At 46.8% G+C, this 17,515-nt stretch overlaps 1 protein-coding gene across 25 annotated transcripts in view; it reads left to right on the top strand.

Annotated features, from left to right (window-relative positions):
- Positions 1 to 4,283: 4,283 nt before the first annotated feature.
- DNM1 (dynamin 1) overlaps positions 4,284 to 17,515 on the top strand; it is a 64,802-nt gene continuing 51,570 nt past the window's right edge. For all 25 annotated transcript variants that reach the window (XR_011699450.1, XR_011699454.1, XR_011699452.1 and 22 more), the window contains exon 1: positions 4,284 to 4,573. Coding sequence is in view for 17 of the 25 variants with exons in the window: in XM_071574039.1 (XP_071430140.1) it covers positions 4,413 to 4,573 (161 nt within the window). In the remaining 8 variants the exon portion in view is untranslated. The remainder of the gene's footprint in view (positions 4,574 to 17,515) is intronic.

The following is a 17,515-nucleotide window of genomic DNA, read 5'->3' as shown; positions in this document are numbered from 1 at the left end:
ATACTTCAAGAGATCAATGATGCTACTGTGGTACCATTGCTACTATGGTAGCAATTAAGTAATTATAAAATCAATACTTAAATGGTTTCTATTGCTATAAGCAACTTTACATAGTCATGAAAATTTAAGTGGCTAATTTTAATTAAGATTTTTAACTACTGGTCAGCTTCATCATGTATTTGATATTATACAGACAATGATAATGCTCTAGGCTTGATTCTTCATAGAACTTCCAACCTCTTCCTGTAAAAGTCCCATTTAAATTCTTACCTGTGTTTCTAAGCATTTTCAGGAACCCAAAGGGCCAGAAGTCTCCACTTCTGAACATTGTTCTGAACTTTCACAGCTCTGCCTGGAGTCAGCAGAAACAGTTTGCAGGTAAATTAAAGAATCATAAGGTAATTGTATCCCACATTTTTGCCTCTTTTTTTCTCTGAAGAGTAGGTGTGTTATTTTTGCAAGGGCAGGGAATGAAGGACAGAATCCAGCACTCAAATGTCTATTTCTAATTATGCTAACTAAACTGGGAGCTCTATTTGCATGAGGTGACAAAATCAGCATACACAACTGTCCTTATGTTGACAGCCATACATAGAAACACACATATGCTTGCCCACATGCATTTTTAAAGTACACTCAGAAATATTTATAGCACCTTGGGTGGGGAAAGAATCTTTCATCCTCCTTGTTTTTGTTTGCTCATATCATCAGTTTTTCTACCAAGGTAGAAAGAAATATTTTTCCTATCCATTCCAGTTTATAAAATTGCTTTTTATTCCATAGGCACTGCAGTTTTCCAGCATGTCCTATGAAGAATGATCACATAGTTGTTTTTCTTCTTGCATCTGCTGCGTAAGTCACAGGTAGGAGGTATTACAGAATCAAAAGGCATGTTTTCTGCTAACATCCTCGCAACTCAGTTTGTGGCAGGAGAGAAAATGGAAGACTGAGAGCGATTCCGAGTGCCTGCAGTTCGCTTTTTCATCAGCGGGAGGTGCACGTTTCTAAAGCTTTAGAAAATCCGAGCCTCGCTGTCTCAGCGCTTGAGTTCAGTGTCTGGGCTGAGCCATACAATCGCTGCAGAGGCGTTTGGACTCGGTTTTAACGCCTTGTTGGGTGGAGATGCTCCAGGCAGACGCTGATCTCCTTTGCTTACAAACATCTCCGCAGGACACGGAAAGCAGGAGCACATTCTGTGCATCTTTCAGTTTCATCCATGTAAAATTTGCCAGTATTTCCACAAGTTATTCCATTTGTCCACCTGAAGAGCACCCTATCAGTTCCCCTAATCCCTCCTGCCCAATTTTGCCCTTTAAGGCCACAGTCAGTGAAACCAAGGACCCCCTTATACCCTTCAAGGGCCACATTTCCCAAAATCTAAATACAAATTTTACAGGAAAACAAAGCCAGATAACATAGGAAAGAATACCTTCAAAGAAGTCATGCATGAGCCTTAGTGCTGTACCAGCTCCTTAACTGGCAACATAAATCCTATTTTTTCCCCTTAATCTTCAATATCAGCTGTTGACATACTGTATTTTCAATAGTCTTTCAAAAACATTTCTCAAAACAAATGGATTAGTTTGATTTTAGCTTTTCCAGGAAAATGTAACCTAAATTATTATTTCTGGAGTTGGCTCGCTCAGAACAAAATACCTACTTAGAGTGCACTGAGACAAAGCTCAGAAGTCAACTATGACTGAAGGTCAGACTCAAAGACTCCCCAAACACAGAGGACAGCAAGGGAATCAAGCACTTCATAATTCAGCAGGGAGTGATGTCACTGGGCTGAGTTTAAATAGAGCTCCTGGGCCCACAGATGTGGGGAGATGTCCCAGGTGAGGCTGGTCATGGCCATTTTGGTTATTAGTTTAGCTGGTAAATTGTGTGAGGTGAGTGCAGTGATGTGACTGGGCCACCTCTGTCTGTATTACAGCTGGTGAACTTCGGGTTACAGCAGCCTCTGGGAAAAGGAAAATTTTCTTCCTATGGTGACTCAAATAATACTTCAAAGATGTTAATGGTCTGAAGTTCCCTGAGCATCAGCTCTGATCCAGGAAGGAAGGTGACATCATTATTTTTGAGCCTTTGATACTCTGCACTCTTCTTTTTTGTGGTGACCTCTAACAAGGAGCAGCTATCTACAGTGTTTTTTCTTCAGATTCCTTCAACATAAAATATCAGAATGACTACACAGATGCTCAAAGACTTTGTCCACAGTCTCTACTGAGTTTCTTAAGCTTGTTTTTTGAGATTTACTGGGATTTTTGCTGAGAGGAAAAAAATAGCATTGACAGCCCCCAAAACAGCCCACGTATGCCCTGCAATGGTGTTATCCATAGAGATGGAGCATCTCCCTCCCCTTCCTTCAATGTTCTTACCTGCACACTTGTGTTCAGAGCATTTCCTTGGGCATCTTCACTGGCACAGTGAGGCAAATTCACCGCTACACGTGGCTGTTCCACTCAGGTATTTTTTGCATGGATTCCATTTGATGGACACCTGTGAAATATTCCTTATAATCATTATAACTAAAAAGTTGCTGTTTAAAACCAAAGAGACAGCTCAAAATCTGTTGCATTTTTTTGTTATGCCTTTCCCCCACCACCCCCAGCTCTCTCTGAGCTGTGAACAGGAGTCCTGGGTAGCACAAACTGAGAGGTGTTTGAAGTGCAGCACTCTCCATCCTCCTGAGTCACCACCAGCCATCAGCTGCTTTTCTGAACACTTGTTTTCACTGCTATACTTTCAAATCGAATATGGCCTCACATTATATTCTTATTAAAAAACAATCCCTTTTAAAAGAACATCAAGCTGTTCTCTATTGTAGGCAATTGATTTTAAAAAACAAAATCTGTGTACATGAAATGAAGCACCTGTTTGTGTTTCTGTGAAACAAACCTAGCAACAACAACATCTCCTGTTTTGCAGCTATCAACAGAAATTGGCACATTTTTCATCCATGTTTGAATGAAGATGAAGCAGCAGAGTCATAAAATGCTTTGGGTTAGAAGGGACCTCACTGACCATCTCATCCCACCCCTGCCATGGGCCGGGACACCTCCCACCAGCCCAGGCTGCTCAGAGTGCAATAGCATTTTTTAAAACATCCAGTTTAATCATCTCAAGTGTTTCTTGTATTCTGGTAATTCACAAGTGCTGTTCTCACACAAAGCCCTCCCATGCAGGTGTTTCAGCCACATCCTCAGGGGCTGTGACCAAACCTTGTGGGTGTATCCGCTGACCAATGTGGCTGCAAAGACCAAACTGTGTGGGTTTAGCAACCAGACCATGTGGATACATCAACCAAATCCTACAGGTTTGCTGGCTGTGCTGTATAGATATAGTAGATAAGACATAATGGGTAACAGAATCATAGAATCAGTTGGGTTGGAAGAGACCTCTAAGATCATCAAGTCCAACTCTTAATCCAACCCCACTTTGATTGCCAGATCATGGCACTCAGTGCCATGTCCAGTCTCACCCTAAAAACCTCCACGGTTGGAGAATCCACCCCCTCCCTGGGCAGGCCATTCCAATGCATGACCACTCTCTTTGTAAAGAGTTTCTTCCTGATATCCAACCTACAGAGTGACTGAATTCCACAGGGATGGTGGTGGGCTGTGCAGGCTCATGGACAGCTCGGACAGGTGCACCGTGGCTGACTGATGGGGATTCACACTCTCTGGTGTGCCAACCTACCCCACACAAACACACCACGGGGGCAGCCTGGGCTGTTGTGGTTGTGCAGAGCCAGCCCCAGATGTGTGGGCACAGCCCCAGGTCTGTGAGCCCCACCCTGGTGATTTGCAGAAAGAAGACTCTATATCTAAATTTAAGATGGAAATCAGAAAAAAATTCTTTCCAGGGAGAGTAATCAGGCATTGGAATGGGCTGCCCAGAGAGGGGGTGGATTCCCCATCCCTGGAGCTTTTTAAACTGAGATTGGCCGTGGCACTGAGTGCCATGATCTGGTAAAGGGACTGGAGTTGGACCAAGGGTTGGACTTGATGATCTCGGAGGTCTTTCCTAACCCAATCGATTCTATGATCTTCAAGGTCTGGTCTGTACCTGGTAATTTTTGCCATATGCTATACAGTGAATATTATAATAACTACTAAGCAAACTCTATGATAGGCATATCGATTAATAACATCATCAATTAATAAGCACAAGTCCCCCCAATCACCGGCGCCATCCCGGCCTGGCCGCCCCCACCCCAGCCCCGCCGCACTACAACTCCCGGCGTGCCCCGCGGCGCCGCGCCGTTGGCGCCCCCTGGCGGCGGGTCGGGCGGGCAGAGCGGAGCGGGTCCATCCCGGGCGGCGGCGAGCGGGGCTGGCAGAGCCGCTGCCCGCCGGCCCCACAGCCCCACAGCGTGCGGGACAGCCCCGCCGAGCCGCGCCGCAGCCATGGGGAACCGCGGCATGGAGGATCTCATCCCGCTCGTCAACCGCCTGCAGGACGCGTTCGCCGCCATCGGGCAGAACGCCAACCTCGACCTGCCGCAGATCGCCGTGGTGGGGGGGCAGAGCGCGGGCAAGAGCTCCGTGCTGGAGAATTTCGTCGGGAGGTGAGTGCGGGGGGGATGAGGAGGGTGATGGTGGTCCCTGAGGGGCGCGGGCAGAGCTGCCGCATGGCCAGAGCGGTGCGGGGACGGCGCGGCTCGGCGGCAGCGCCGCGGGGTCCGCGGGAGCAGCGCGGTGCGGGGCGTGCGGGGTGCGGGGACAGAGCGGCTCCGAGCGCGGTGCGGGGATGGCGCGGGCTCCGCGGGAGCAGCGCGGTGTGGGGACAGTGCGGGGTCCGCGGGCAGAGCCGCCGCACGGGCAGCGCGGTGCGGGATGGCGCGGCGTCCGCGGGGTGTGCGCGGTGTGGACGCGGTGCGACTCGGCGGCTCCGGGCGCGGTGCGGGGTGTGCGCGGTGCGGGGTGTGCGCGGTGCGGGGTGTGCGCGGTGCGGACACAGCGCTGCGCTCGCAGCCGCCCGGCCGGTGCGTGTGCGGGGCGCGGGCAGCAGCGCTGCAGGACGCTCGGGCGCTGCGGTGCGGGGGCACGGGAGGCGGGGGAGGCAGGGAGCGCTCCCCGCCCGCCCGCGGGGATTCCGCAGTAGGGTCCCCGCCTCTGCCGCACCTTGCCGGCCGGTGCGGGCCCCCCCGCGCCCCGCTGTTACATAACGCAGGGGCCGGAGTGCCCGCGGGGGACCAGCCGCATCCATCCCCTGCTCGGTGCGGGCTCAGCCGTGGATGTTGTCGCTGCGGGCGGTGATGCGGAGGGTGTTTAAGTTTAATCTGCTCCGTCCGCCTTCCCCAGCACAGCCTCGCTGTCCTCCATAGCGGATGCCATGTCAGGAGCTGCGGGGTGGCCATAGGAAGGGAAGGAGGGGGTTAGAGCTCTCCTATATGCTCGAATCCCCGGTGCTACCATTTTGTGACAGGCCATATACTGATGCTTTCCCTTCATGTGACCTTCGCATTCATCATCTGCAACTTGAGTAAATTGCAGACCGGGCTGCCCCGTTATCTGCTCCACCGTAGACACCCAACACCTGGGGAGCAAGAGAGGAGGGAGCTCCTCAGCTTGTTTCTGGCATTGGTAATTAATTGTATTAAGTGATACGCGGGTTTTAGTTATCCCAAGGTGTTTTTTTATGCTGTGAGCAGCACGCAGGTTGCTGGTGACTTGCCTTAAAAGCAGCGACTGCTGGGATACCTGGTCAGATGCTTGCGTGGGTTTTTCTCTTTCAGCAAACTGCGTTTGTGACAACATCCACTGGATCTCGTTCCCCCACCCCCACTTTTAAGCTGTGTGCTGCTGGATGGCTTACAAAGCTTTTCGACTGTCAGAAGGGTCTGTGGTATGGATTAATTGCTTGTTTAGCTGCAAGTAGCCTCAAATTGTGGACCTGAGCAAGGGTATCCTTGAACAGTGAGTGCAGGGTGTGCTGTGTGTACTAGGAAGAAGGCACAGGGATTGTATCTGGTACAATGAAAACATGGTCAAAACAAGGGGTTTTTAATTTGCTATAAGTGGAAAGAGTTTTTCTATAAAATTGAAGGAGTTTGGGATCCTCTCTAGCTAACTTTCAAGAGTCCATGTAGTGTATCCCCCAGGGATACTGGGATCATGCCAAGGGAAGGACATGGCAGAAATACGTTTTACTGAGCCTCAGGTCATAGTCCAGGATCCACTTGTTTGTCCATGGACACAGGAAGAAAACAACAATTCCTGCCACCCAAATGAGAAGCTCACTGGGCAGTAGCTTTCTAAGAAGAAGGAGGAAATGGATCTCTTGAAATTTGTGAGCAAAAAGGGTTCACCCTGTTGGCTCTGCTGTTTTGATGCTTTCTAAGTACTGGCAGCCTCCGGTTGTAAATCCTTTTTAGAGGATCTGTGCAGACAGTGCTGCAGTGGTGTCATAGACAACGTGAGGCTGTAGGGCCAGGGGAGGGTTTGTGTAAGGACAGTTGGTGTTTTGGGGTACTCTGCCCCTCTCCTTTAGACTGAGGATACAAGGAGGTGTGTTAATCCTTGGTGTGTCTCTGTTGGCACCAATTTGGAACTGGGGATTTTATCTGCTTGGTGGCAAATAAACAAATCAAAGTGTTTTCTGTCTCTTGTTCTGATGATTCCCGTCCCAAGAGAACTTGTGACCTCACTGCGTCCCATCAGCTGTCTCTCCAGCAGCAAGTTACAGTGCTGTGGCTTTTAGAAAATGAAATAATGAAAGGTCCCTTGAGCAAAAGCTGAGACCTGTCTGCAGAAAAGCATTTAGAGGAAATAATTGGAGGGGAAATGGAAAATATGTCAGAGTGAAGAGGTCTTTCTCCATCTGATACCCTTGATTGCTGGCTAGTTTAGAGACTGGTAACTTGAGATCTCTTACCACAGAATGTATGTGTAAATGCTGCAAACCCCAGTCCTGTTAAAATAGTGTTGGGGCCCTGCTGTAATGTATAGTCTTTTCTTTTTGTGTGGGTATTGGAAACCATGATAAGAAGCTCTGGAAATAGTACCCAGAGCAGTCAGGGCTCCTCAGTGTAATTGTGATGGGGGCTGGTTTTTGTTTGAATAGGCGTAAGAAGAAATTGTGTATAGACCTACTGTGTACAAATACAATTATTGCTGTAGTGTGGACATGACATATGTCACTGCTCCAGCCTGATAGCAGGATGGTGGTGCAGCTATTGCTCAGCAGCTGCTGCTGCACAGTGAATGTGAGCGCTGATGAGTTTCTCTCTGAGTGGATGGAAATCTGTGCAAGAGCAAATGCTGATAGGGTTGGTGCTGGCTGATGTGTGTGATGTGGACACTTCAGCAGAGGGGCTGGAGGCCCAGCCAGGGCTGGTTTCCCTGCTCAGGACCTGTGGGGCTCCTTTCAGGTTGTCATCAAGCTGTGTTGCCCCCTACCAGACCTGTGCTGTGGGCTATGCAGGGCTGCTGTGGGCACCTTGCAGTAGCACAGAGTCCTGCATGTGCTGGAAATCTACAAGCAGAGAGCAGTGATACTGGCTGCAGTCAATATTTAGTTGCATGACTTACCAAACAAGTATTTTTTCCTCCTGAATGTGATGGCTTAGTAGCTGCTGCTACTTGCTTTTCCAGTGACACTTACTCTGCTGTTAACAGATTATCCAGCAGTGCAGAGCTTGTATTTATAATACCAGATGTCAGCATGGCTGCTCTGTGTGCTCTTGCTGCTGGAGACTCAGCATGGTGACTGGGGTTACAGGCTGATGGTGTTAAGATCACTGAAGAGAGGAGAAAAGCTGTGTAGAAGCCAGACAGGTGACACATCTCTTCGTAGACTGGTTTATCCTGGGCCCCAGACCTGGAAGGAAGGTTAATCAGGTCAGCTCCAGGCATTTCCTGTTGGTGTGGTTATTGGCTTGTGGGATACCACAGGTTGGAAGGAACCTCAGGGATCATTTAGTTAATTCTTAAGGTGTTGTTACTTCCCTGCTGCCACCTTTTTAAAATATGGTGGTCTTGGAGCAGGCACTACTACCAGACAAATTAGTCTGATAAAAAGAACAAAGCATGTGATACATGATAATTTGACTTGAGAGCCCAAAGGAGCAATAAAGGGGATGTACAAGACAGCCCACGAGGCTGTTTGGATAATCATCCATGTTCATGCCACTCTTATTTTGCCATGTGAAAATAACAAATATGTTTTCTTTAAATCCTCTGATCTCAGAGCACTGTTACACAAATCTTTGGATCTGTGGGAGTATTTCTGTTATGTGTGCTTTGCAAACAGGAGAACTGAAGGTACTGAGCTGTGTTCAGGTGGCTCCCTGAGTGTCTGTGCCCTGTAGTGGTGGTGTCTGATCCAAGACAAAGTGCTGCTCAGCCCTGCTGGGACAGCTGCCTTGCTCTTCATGGAGAAAACAAGACACCTCTGACTTCTCCAGAACAGATGGTTTAAGGGGGCTGCTGAGGAGGAGTGACTAAGGGCTGGGAACAGTAGGTGGAAGGACTTGAACAGAGATGAAACCATCTCGTTTATAATCAAGGAACTGAAGCAAAAAGTTGTGGGAAGTGAATTGGTGTTTACTTGACCCCAGACCTGAGCTGGGGTTTGGTACCCTGAGAGCATCCTCTCTTGAGAGCTTTCATGCCCCAAACAGGGGCACTTAGCAGTCTGTCACCAGGCTCAGATGGTCTGTGCTGAATTAGCTGATGTTTGTGTGGTGTCTGGAAGGAACTGGAGGAAGGCAGAGGAGTGGAGCTCAACTCAACTGTTGGGCCAACCTGGCCTCTCCCTGCTCTTTGATCCATTTCCACATGGATAAAAGAGCAGGGAAAATGCAGCATTGCAATGCCTGTGGCAGTGGAACGGCTAAATACCAATTAAGCATGGCCCTTGTGCTGCAGTAATTGCCTTGACAAAATCAGTCACGGGCCAGCAGCGATGTCCCATACTGAGGATGCAAAGCTACATCCTGGAGCCACAGGATTTAGTTTGGCTTCAGGTGTAACTTTGAGGAGCAGCTTAATATCTTTGTATCTCAACCTTGCCCAGTCATTTAGAGATACTTAGAGCCCCAAGATACGATGAGGGAATGCCTTCCTTTGATAACACATGCTCTGTTTGTTATGGTAGGCTTCTCCAGCAAAATATCTCCAGAGGCCAACAGCAGTATTTAGCTACTAGCCAGAAGTGAAAGATCCTAAAGGGATGCATAGAGAGATGCAAATACTAGACCTGTTCCTGCAGGAAAACTGTTTTGTCAGTGATCTTGGTGCTTTTAAGTTGCTCAGACTTCTGCTGCAGTACATGCAGTGTGAACTTGAGTGCTGAGAACTGAGTGTTTAAATCTTGTAGAAGTCATGGGTATATTATGTGTAGATTAAGAATGTCTGCTGTACTGGGTAATGCTGAGCATCACTGCAGTAATTCAGCAGCAGATTTAAGTTTAAACAAGAAGATACACTCACTGCATTGTTCCTCTCTGCACATGGAAGGGATTCTCTAAATATGATTCTTCTGGTTTTTTTATGGTTCTGCTTTGAGATGTGTTTACATGCCCAGAGTGCTGGCAGAGAGATTAATTATAAGTCATGGACCCTTAATTGTTGTATGATAAATACATCTGTGAGCCAACCAAATCCTGTGGTGTATTTTCAGATTAAAGACATAAGAACTACCTGGGAACTGACTGACTTAGGGTTGCAGTGGATGGTGCAAGAGCCAGGAGTGGGATTCTGCTGGATAGGGAAATGAATCATGGTCATGTAACAGTCCTTCAAATGTCAGCAAGCCTCTGGTCTCCAGTGAAGGAAATACCTGTTTTCATCTTGGATTAAATGGTGAAGAGAGAAAATATGGTGCACTGGGGGACATGAATAATGTGTTACAGCAGACCCCAAGATAAAATGATTTCACTTAAGAGAAATCCATACAGCTCTGTGCAAACACTTGTGGGAGGAGGAATGCTAGAAGGAGATACATAATTAAGTTAAAACATAACAGAACATGGATGGCTGTAAGGGAAAACCCCGTGAATCTCAGTGTTTGTAGATGCAGCAGCAGCGTCTGCCTGTGTTTGTTGGTTTAGTGCTGTAGGGGTTGGCTCAAATAAATACAAGTCTAATATTTTTTTCTACTTCCTGCAGCAGTTACATGTTCTCTGCAGATCTCGCTGTCTGTATTCCTCAGCTTAACTCTTTAGTGATGATCTCATGCTGCTGGTAACGGCCCACCAGCCTTACATTCTCTAGGAAAAGAGATCCTTATGGCACATCTCAGATCATATCAGAGTTTAGACAGGGAAAGGAAACCAGCTGGATCTCCACTTGGGAAGCTGATGCTCAGTGTTGTGCAAGTTGGTGTTTGCCTGGGCCTACTGGTGCGTGACAATGACAGGTGGCCTTGTCACTGCTGGAATTCATCACCTGGGAGCTGACAGGGCAGGGATGGTGCCTTTGCTTGTGTAAACCCTTCCTTGTTACCACGATAATCCCCAAGTTGAGAGCCTTAGAGCATCCTGAGTTCTGATTAGTCCTTACTGTACTTTGAGATTTGGAATTCTTGAGTGTTTGCTCAATAAATGGTGTGCTGTGATACAGGGCTGTAAAGAGTGTACAGAACCTGTGGGGAAAGAAATCAGCAGTTCCTAAAAGCATTCCCCTGTGCTGAACTGTCAGCTGGGACTGCTTTTCTAAACTTGACATGCTTATCACACAGTCAAAAACCCTAAATAAAACCAGGCAAGGCAAAGATGAGCTCCTGTTTTTAAAGGGTACTGGTTGTTTTCAGAAGCTGTTCAATGTCTGTGTGGGAATGCCAAGCTAAGTCCTTGAACTTGACTTCTCCAGATGCTCCAAGCAGGTAGAACCCAACTAGACTTAAACAGGAGTGGGAGTCTGTCAGCAGCTCCTCCTGTCTGAGGCAGCTTCTGAAAATGTTGTTCTAAGGCAGGAAGCTGATCCCCTTCCTGCTCTGGTGAATTCCCAAATGTCCCTACTTTGTACTTCAAGGTTGAGTGTGAGTAAGTCCTCCAGAATAAGGATTTCATGGCATCTTTAAGGTGAACCTTTTTGAGGAGAAATGGAAGAAGTTGACAACTTAGCCCAAGTTAATCAAGAAAACAGGTCTTGCTGTGTTCTGGCTACTGGGGTGAAACTTATTAGGATGCCTTGAGCAGTGAATTTATTAGACAAGAACAAACCCATGTGTGACCCACCCATGCGAGACAGTACTCAGAGTTTTGTTTCAGGCAATGCATTTGAGTGGCAAAACCAGAAGACTTAGTGAAGGGGTGGCAGGCAGTAATCCAGAAGCATATGGTGCTCAGCCCATGTGCCCAGTGTAAATTTGGTTCTGAGGTGGCATCTGTGAAAGGAAATGTACTGATAATATGCAGGGTAAACCTACTTCCTTGTTAGCCACTAAAAAAAACACCCAAAAAGCTTTGGGTGTAATACTTTTTCCTTCTTGGACTCACAGAACTGTAACCATATGAGTCAGAGTACTGCTCGTAGGGAGGAGAGCTGAAACTAAATCTGGTCCAAAAAAAAAGAGAAATCTAGTCATGCATGGTGGGAAAATAGCTCACTAGTGGGACAGTTTCTCATTCCACTTGAGATTTTCTTTTCCTGGTCTCAGACCTGGTTTTGCATATCCTGATAGAGACTGGAAGTTCCAGGGGAAGGAATATTGTCTCTGATTACAGGCAGATGGACAGCCTTGAGGTAGAATTCTGTTCTCTGCTCTGAAATTACATTCTTACTGACTAATTTTTATACCTTTTTCTTCATCCTGAAAGGAGAGGTTGTTGTTGTCTGTCATGTAGGTGTATATTATTAATGGACACTTGAAATACTAAATTTTTTTCCTAATAAATGAAAACTCTCTCAGTCTAAGCCCTTGGAAACACCTGGCTGCTCTCCAGAAGGGTTGTGCCAAGAGCTTTAGCTCTTCATGCAGGTTGGTTTGTTCAGTATTGCTGGTTACTTTGGTCTGCTCTGCAGAGGTTGGGTCTGGTGCAGCCAACTGGCAGCTGGCATAGATCAGGTACTGGATTTGAGGAGTCAGGGTGTTCTTAGAAAGCACTGGAAGAGGAGGGGCTGCCTTAGATGAGCTGGTAGCACTTCAATTTTTGAGCATAGCCTTTCAGGGCAGGGATGGGTGGCACAGGCCCACAGAGGAAAGAGCCCTGGGTTTTGTCCCTGGTGACTTTCAGCACTGGGATGGTCTGGTCAGACTGCAAGCGGGACTGGTTCTGAAAATCTCAAAAAAGCTCATTATTTGCATTTATCTGTGATCCTTCTAAAGCACCTATCATGCTTATTTTGGGGTGACTTGAATCATGAGAACTGGATGTCTTGCTAAAGGTAACTACTATAAATACTGGGGTGGCTGTGAAGAGAGAGGGCTGAGAACATTTCAGTGTCTGCTGAGGAACAGGCAAGATTGCATCAAAACTCTACAACTGGAGGCATAATTTAATATTAGATATTCAAGCAATAATTCCAGGTGACTCATTGATGCTTTTCCCTGAGGTCCAGCTTTGCTTTCAAAGTCGTATTAGTGAATATTTTTAATAACAGTTGAATATAAAGTGGCTCAGTAATTTTCTTATATAGATGGGCAGACAGGACAATTAAGTTGCTGATGTTTGCTTCCTTTGTGACCTTCAAGCTTGTCCTAGCTCTGAGCCTACTGCTGACTACAGTAGATAACTCCTTTTTTTCCTTCAAGGCACAGTACAGGGAGAACGAGCCCCGAGTCTGAAATCTAACAGTGTCTCTGTTTTCTCCAGAGCATCTGACATGGCAAGTTTTGGCAGACCCAGCCCTGACCAAATGGAAGTGAGATGGTCCCTGGTTAGTAGCTTCTTGCCATTCAGCATGACATGCTCTTGGAAGCTTCTTGGAAGCAGGCGTTGTGCAAGCCCCTCAAGCTGTGTCTCACTGACTGGAAGCAAACTTGCCAGCTTCTGCCATTTTTTGTGAGTCTTGTGACTCCTGTGGCTTTTCTTAGAGCCCTGGACACAGCAATTGAGCAAACAGAGGAGCAGTGTAGCATTTATATTGAAAACAGCAATTTCTGATGTGGAGGTTTGAGGGTGCTTTTTTTTATTTAATAGATGCTGTTTCCCTAAGTGCTCCTGGAGACAAATATAGAGGACCCCAGAACTTCTAAGACATGCATTGTCATCTCTTCCCTTCCTAAAAATCAGAGCTTACTCCCAAAACTATAAGCTCTGCTAAAATACTTGTGTTCCAGTCGTAATGAACAATAAATTATACAAAATGAGGTTTGGAATAAACCCAGTACCTCACTTGTGACGGAAATGGGAATTGAACTCAAGCCTCTGGGGCTGAAAATAATATTTTAATAATGTATTGCCTCACCATCCCCTTTAACTCTCCCTTTCCTGTTTCTAATGGCTTTAGGTTGCATTGTTGCAGGGGTGTGGAAGGGGGAAGAGTTAACCCAGCACAGCAGACATGGGCACTGCTGGGCTCTGACTGTCCCTTTGTGGCTGGGGACACTCTTGCTGCAAGAGTGGCCAGTGTAATGTATGGGATGTCTGAGAGAGGACACAGCCATATTAAACTGATACTGCTGTGGATTTTGGCTGCAGAGCCAGGCAGTGTTGCTGAAATGCTGTATAAAAGCAGAAACTGCAGCTGTATTTCAGAGTAGTTTTTCAGCTGCCTTTAGACCCTTTCTCTTAGTATCAATAGGCAGAAGTCTGCAGAGATGCTGAGCAGTTGGTTCTCGACATCTGCAAATGTTTTCACAGCAGAGCTAACTTACCCTGGAGAGCACTAGGAAAAACTGTTATTTTTTCCTTTTTTTGAGAATGGAGATCCAGGGATATGGTGGAGGCTGTGCTGAATTACTTAGAACAAGGAGAGAGGTACCTAAAAGCAAAGATCTTGAAGTCTTTGTTCAGTTCCTCTTCTTTGCTTTCCTGCCACTCTTGAATGTATAAAGACAGAATAACTTATGTAGGATCTGGCTCAGGGCTCTGACAAATTAACAGCCTGTTTCAGCTCACAGAGCTCTTCCTCATCCAAGTACAAGACCTCTACAAACGGGAATTTATATTGAAAATAACTGTCCATTTGTCACCTGCCTTGCAGCACAGGAACAATTCTCTGCCAGCAGGGGAATATACCTAATGACCTGTTAGTTCAGAATTAAACCAATAAACAACAAAGCTCTAACCCTCACAGGCTTTATGCTGATATTGAGCCTCACTGACTTGCTTATGATTCACTCTGAGCTTACGCTGCTCTGGCTCAAGATGGGACTCCTTGATTCCAACACACATTAGGTTTTCTCTCTCTCTGGCTGCTCTGATCTCTTGTGTAATCTCTGGCTGTTTCTTAAGCTGATTGTGCTTTTACTTTTAATAGAAGCTCCTCTATGAATAGCTGGGAGTTGCCTGAGCATGGTGGTGGTGGCCTTGAGAGGAGCTCTGTCTCAGTGGGGCTGTAGCAGGGGGTGAGGAGGAGGAGGTTGGTACATCCCGAAATGCCGAATGTCCCCTGGGGGGTTGGTCCATGACAAGTGTCACTGCAGAGCTGATGCCGCAGCCACACAGACTCAAGTCACCTCTTCTACATCACGCAGCTCTCAGCAGAGATCCCAGCAATTTACTTCTTCCCTCTGGGTTGTGCTGCTTTGATTTGTTCCTGTTCCTGAGCATTGCTCTGTTTATGCTTGTTCATACAAGTTGTGTTTGTTATCTGGGGCCTGCAAACTGCAGGCACCCCAAATTCACTTAGAGAAAGATGAGTTGAAAAGAGTGATGAAAGTGTGATGCTTAAAGAATACCTAACTGCAAAAGAACAAGTGAGGCATTGCATTGGCACTTGATGTTTTGCCATCTTTGGTTTGGACAAAGTTGAACTCACGCTGGACACCTGGACAGACAAAAGCAAATGTCTTAGAAATCAGTATATTGGTGTAAACAAGTGAAGGGGAGATACCAGGGGAAGAATTTAGTTAAACCCTTTACTTTTTGGGGAAAAAAAGAAAAGGAATGGAAGATTTTTGGGGTTGTGGTGTGTTTGTCCAGGTCACTATGCCACAATTTTGATAAGCAGTCAGAATGCCCATTGATAAGGCAGCACCAGTTTTGACATGTTTGTTTTTTTTTTAATTTAATCCCAGTCGTTTTGTCACCTCATATAGTCTGTCCAGACTTGACTATAGAAAATTATTCCCTGGGACATGAGAAGTGCTGTTCCACCAGTTGTTCAAAAGGACTTTGGCAGACACATTGGAACCAGCCAGGAGGTGAAGAGCTCGTCACTTCTGGGACTATTGATCCAACTTTCATTCTGGTATAGCCTGAAGTGGAGGTGTCTTGTGTGGTTTTTGAAGTAGAGTTTACTGCCTGTGACTTTGCTCTGCTCTGGAGGTGTTGGCAGTCAGTACCTGCTGGGTGTCCAAGGGCTTAGGAGGCAGAGCCTCTGCACCACGTTTCCAGCCAGGGTGATCCTAATTATATCTGGAACTGCAGAGGTGCAGTGCATAGCAAGGAGCCTGGCACTGTTCCTGCATACTTCAGGCACAGCAGTGATGTAAACTGGCATCCTGAATTCCCTCTGCAGGGCAGCCCTGCACTGTGGACAGTTTGGTCAGGATGCCTGAGTGCAGCATAACTTTGTTAACCCATGGAATTCTGTCCTTCCTGCCCATCCTGCTGGAAAGGAAGCAAGTCCTTCCTCCTCATCCACAACACACTCTGCCTCTGACCACTACCAGAGAAAAGTCATCAGAGAACATGCATTTAACTTCATAAACCCACCACCCATGTGTGGCCACTAAATAAGCACTGTCATGGTTTGTGGTCCCCTCCTTCCTCGTGCAGCTTCCGTTTGGGTTTGTATCTGTGGCCTCATCAAAGTGGCTTTGCCTTTTCCAGTGAACTCTTTCAGTTGTCTGTCCCCTTGGTGGCATTCAGGCTCTGGGCAGGCTGTCTCTGTTTTGAGCACACTGTGCTGTCTGAGAGTGGAGGAAGTGTCATCCTTCAGTGATGAAATGTGCCTTGAGCTACATTTGTTCTTCTCTTGGGTCTTGCAGCAAACACCAGGACTGCAGAGGTGGTGGAGTTCTGACAAGAAATCTGAGATGATACTTAGCACAAGTGTTTGGTATCTTTGAGTCTGCCATTGCACCTGGTTTCCTTTTCTGAAGGAGGGAAGGACAAAAAGAGGGATAAACCCTTTTTTATCCAGTCTTCATGTGACAAACAGCAGGAATATTACTGCTGCACAGTCTAGTGGTGTCCCTGAGCATGGGGGAGCCTTTACTGCAGGGCAAGCCTTTAGTCTGGACTCAACTGCAGCCTGGCTTCAGAGAGCTTGGGCAGATTAAGACACTGGTGGTGGGAAATAGCAAGGTCAGCCTGCTGCTCATCAGTCTTAGCATCCCTTAATCCTGGGGTGTTACCGTGGCTGTGCTTTCCCATCAACCATTCCTGTCCCAGAGTTTCAGTGTACAGCCTGTCCTTTTGTCTTCTCCCAGCTCAAGTTGCAGGTGCTGAACAGGTCATGTTTTTCAAGGCTGTAGCCCTTTTGTCATGGCAAAGCCAGGGTTTGTCAGTGGGTTTGTTTGTGCCAAAGCCAAGCAGTGGTGCTGCAGTGCTATGACAGATCAGTGCAGCTTGAGGAGGAGACAAGCAAAGATGCTGGGTCATGGGTTTGCCTTTGTGGCCTTAAAAAATCCCCCATGTTTGTTCACTTCTGCCATGGGCACTCGACTAATTTGATGCCCTGGAGTGTTGCTGATGCCTCTTGGAGACTGTGTGGATATCGCAGGGAGATTCTGGAGATAAAATTTACATGCTTTTCTGCCAGGATATATGTATGTTTTGGAGGAAAACTTGCTTTCATGCTGTGATAGTGAAAATTCAGCAAGGCAGCCAGAAGGGTCTGGTTTACAGCTTCTGGAGTGGAGAATACATTGTGCAGTGCAATATTTCTGATGTTTTGGTTTTTGTTTTTTTTACATGAGTGAAACCAGCCTTGTTTCCTTTCTCCTGGGATTGTAATTCCTGAAATCAAAACTGCATTTTCCACAAATATGTGTAATCCTTACTGCCACATCCATTCAGGATACACCAGGCTGCTTTTCCCCTTGAGTTCCTGATATTGTCATGCAGAATCACTGCTGTGTTACTCTTTACCTTGAATATCCCAAGGCAGCAAGCAAGATCCAGGACTTCATTTTCCATTACTCAGAGGATCCCAGAGGAAGCTGCACAGCAGCAGTGCTGCAATTTTCTTCTCTCTCCAGACTCTGCTTCCCCAGATCTGCAGCCTGGAGTCAATGCGGCATTTGCTATAACGGGCAGTGACTTTTTGAGATCAGGCAACGCACCGTAGGCTGTACCACTCTCTAAATAACCCTCCACAGTAAAATGCAGAGCTCCAAACATGAAAATCCCTTTGCAGTTTTTTACCTGCAAAACCACAAGGAGTGAATTAGCTCCTGAGTGCACGTGAGGTGCTGGAGAGCCTTGTTTTGATTTCCCATCTCTGTTCTA

This window comes from Pithys albifrons, chromosome 20, assembly GCF_047495875.1.
Source record: "Pithys albifrons albifrons isolate INPA30051 chromosome 20, PitAlb_v1, whole genome shotgun sequence".
Lineage (NCBI taxonomy): Eukaryota > Metazoa > Chordata > Aves > Passeriformes > Thamnophilidae > Pithys > Pithys albifrons.
This window is presented reverse-complemented; position numbering and strand designations above follow the sequence as displayed.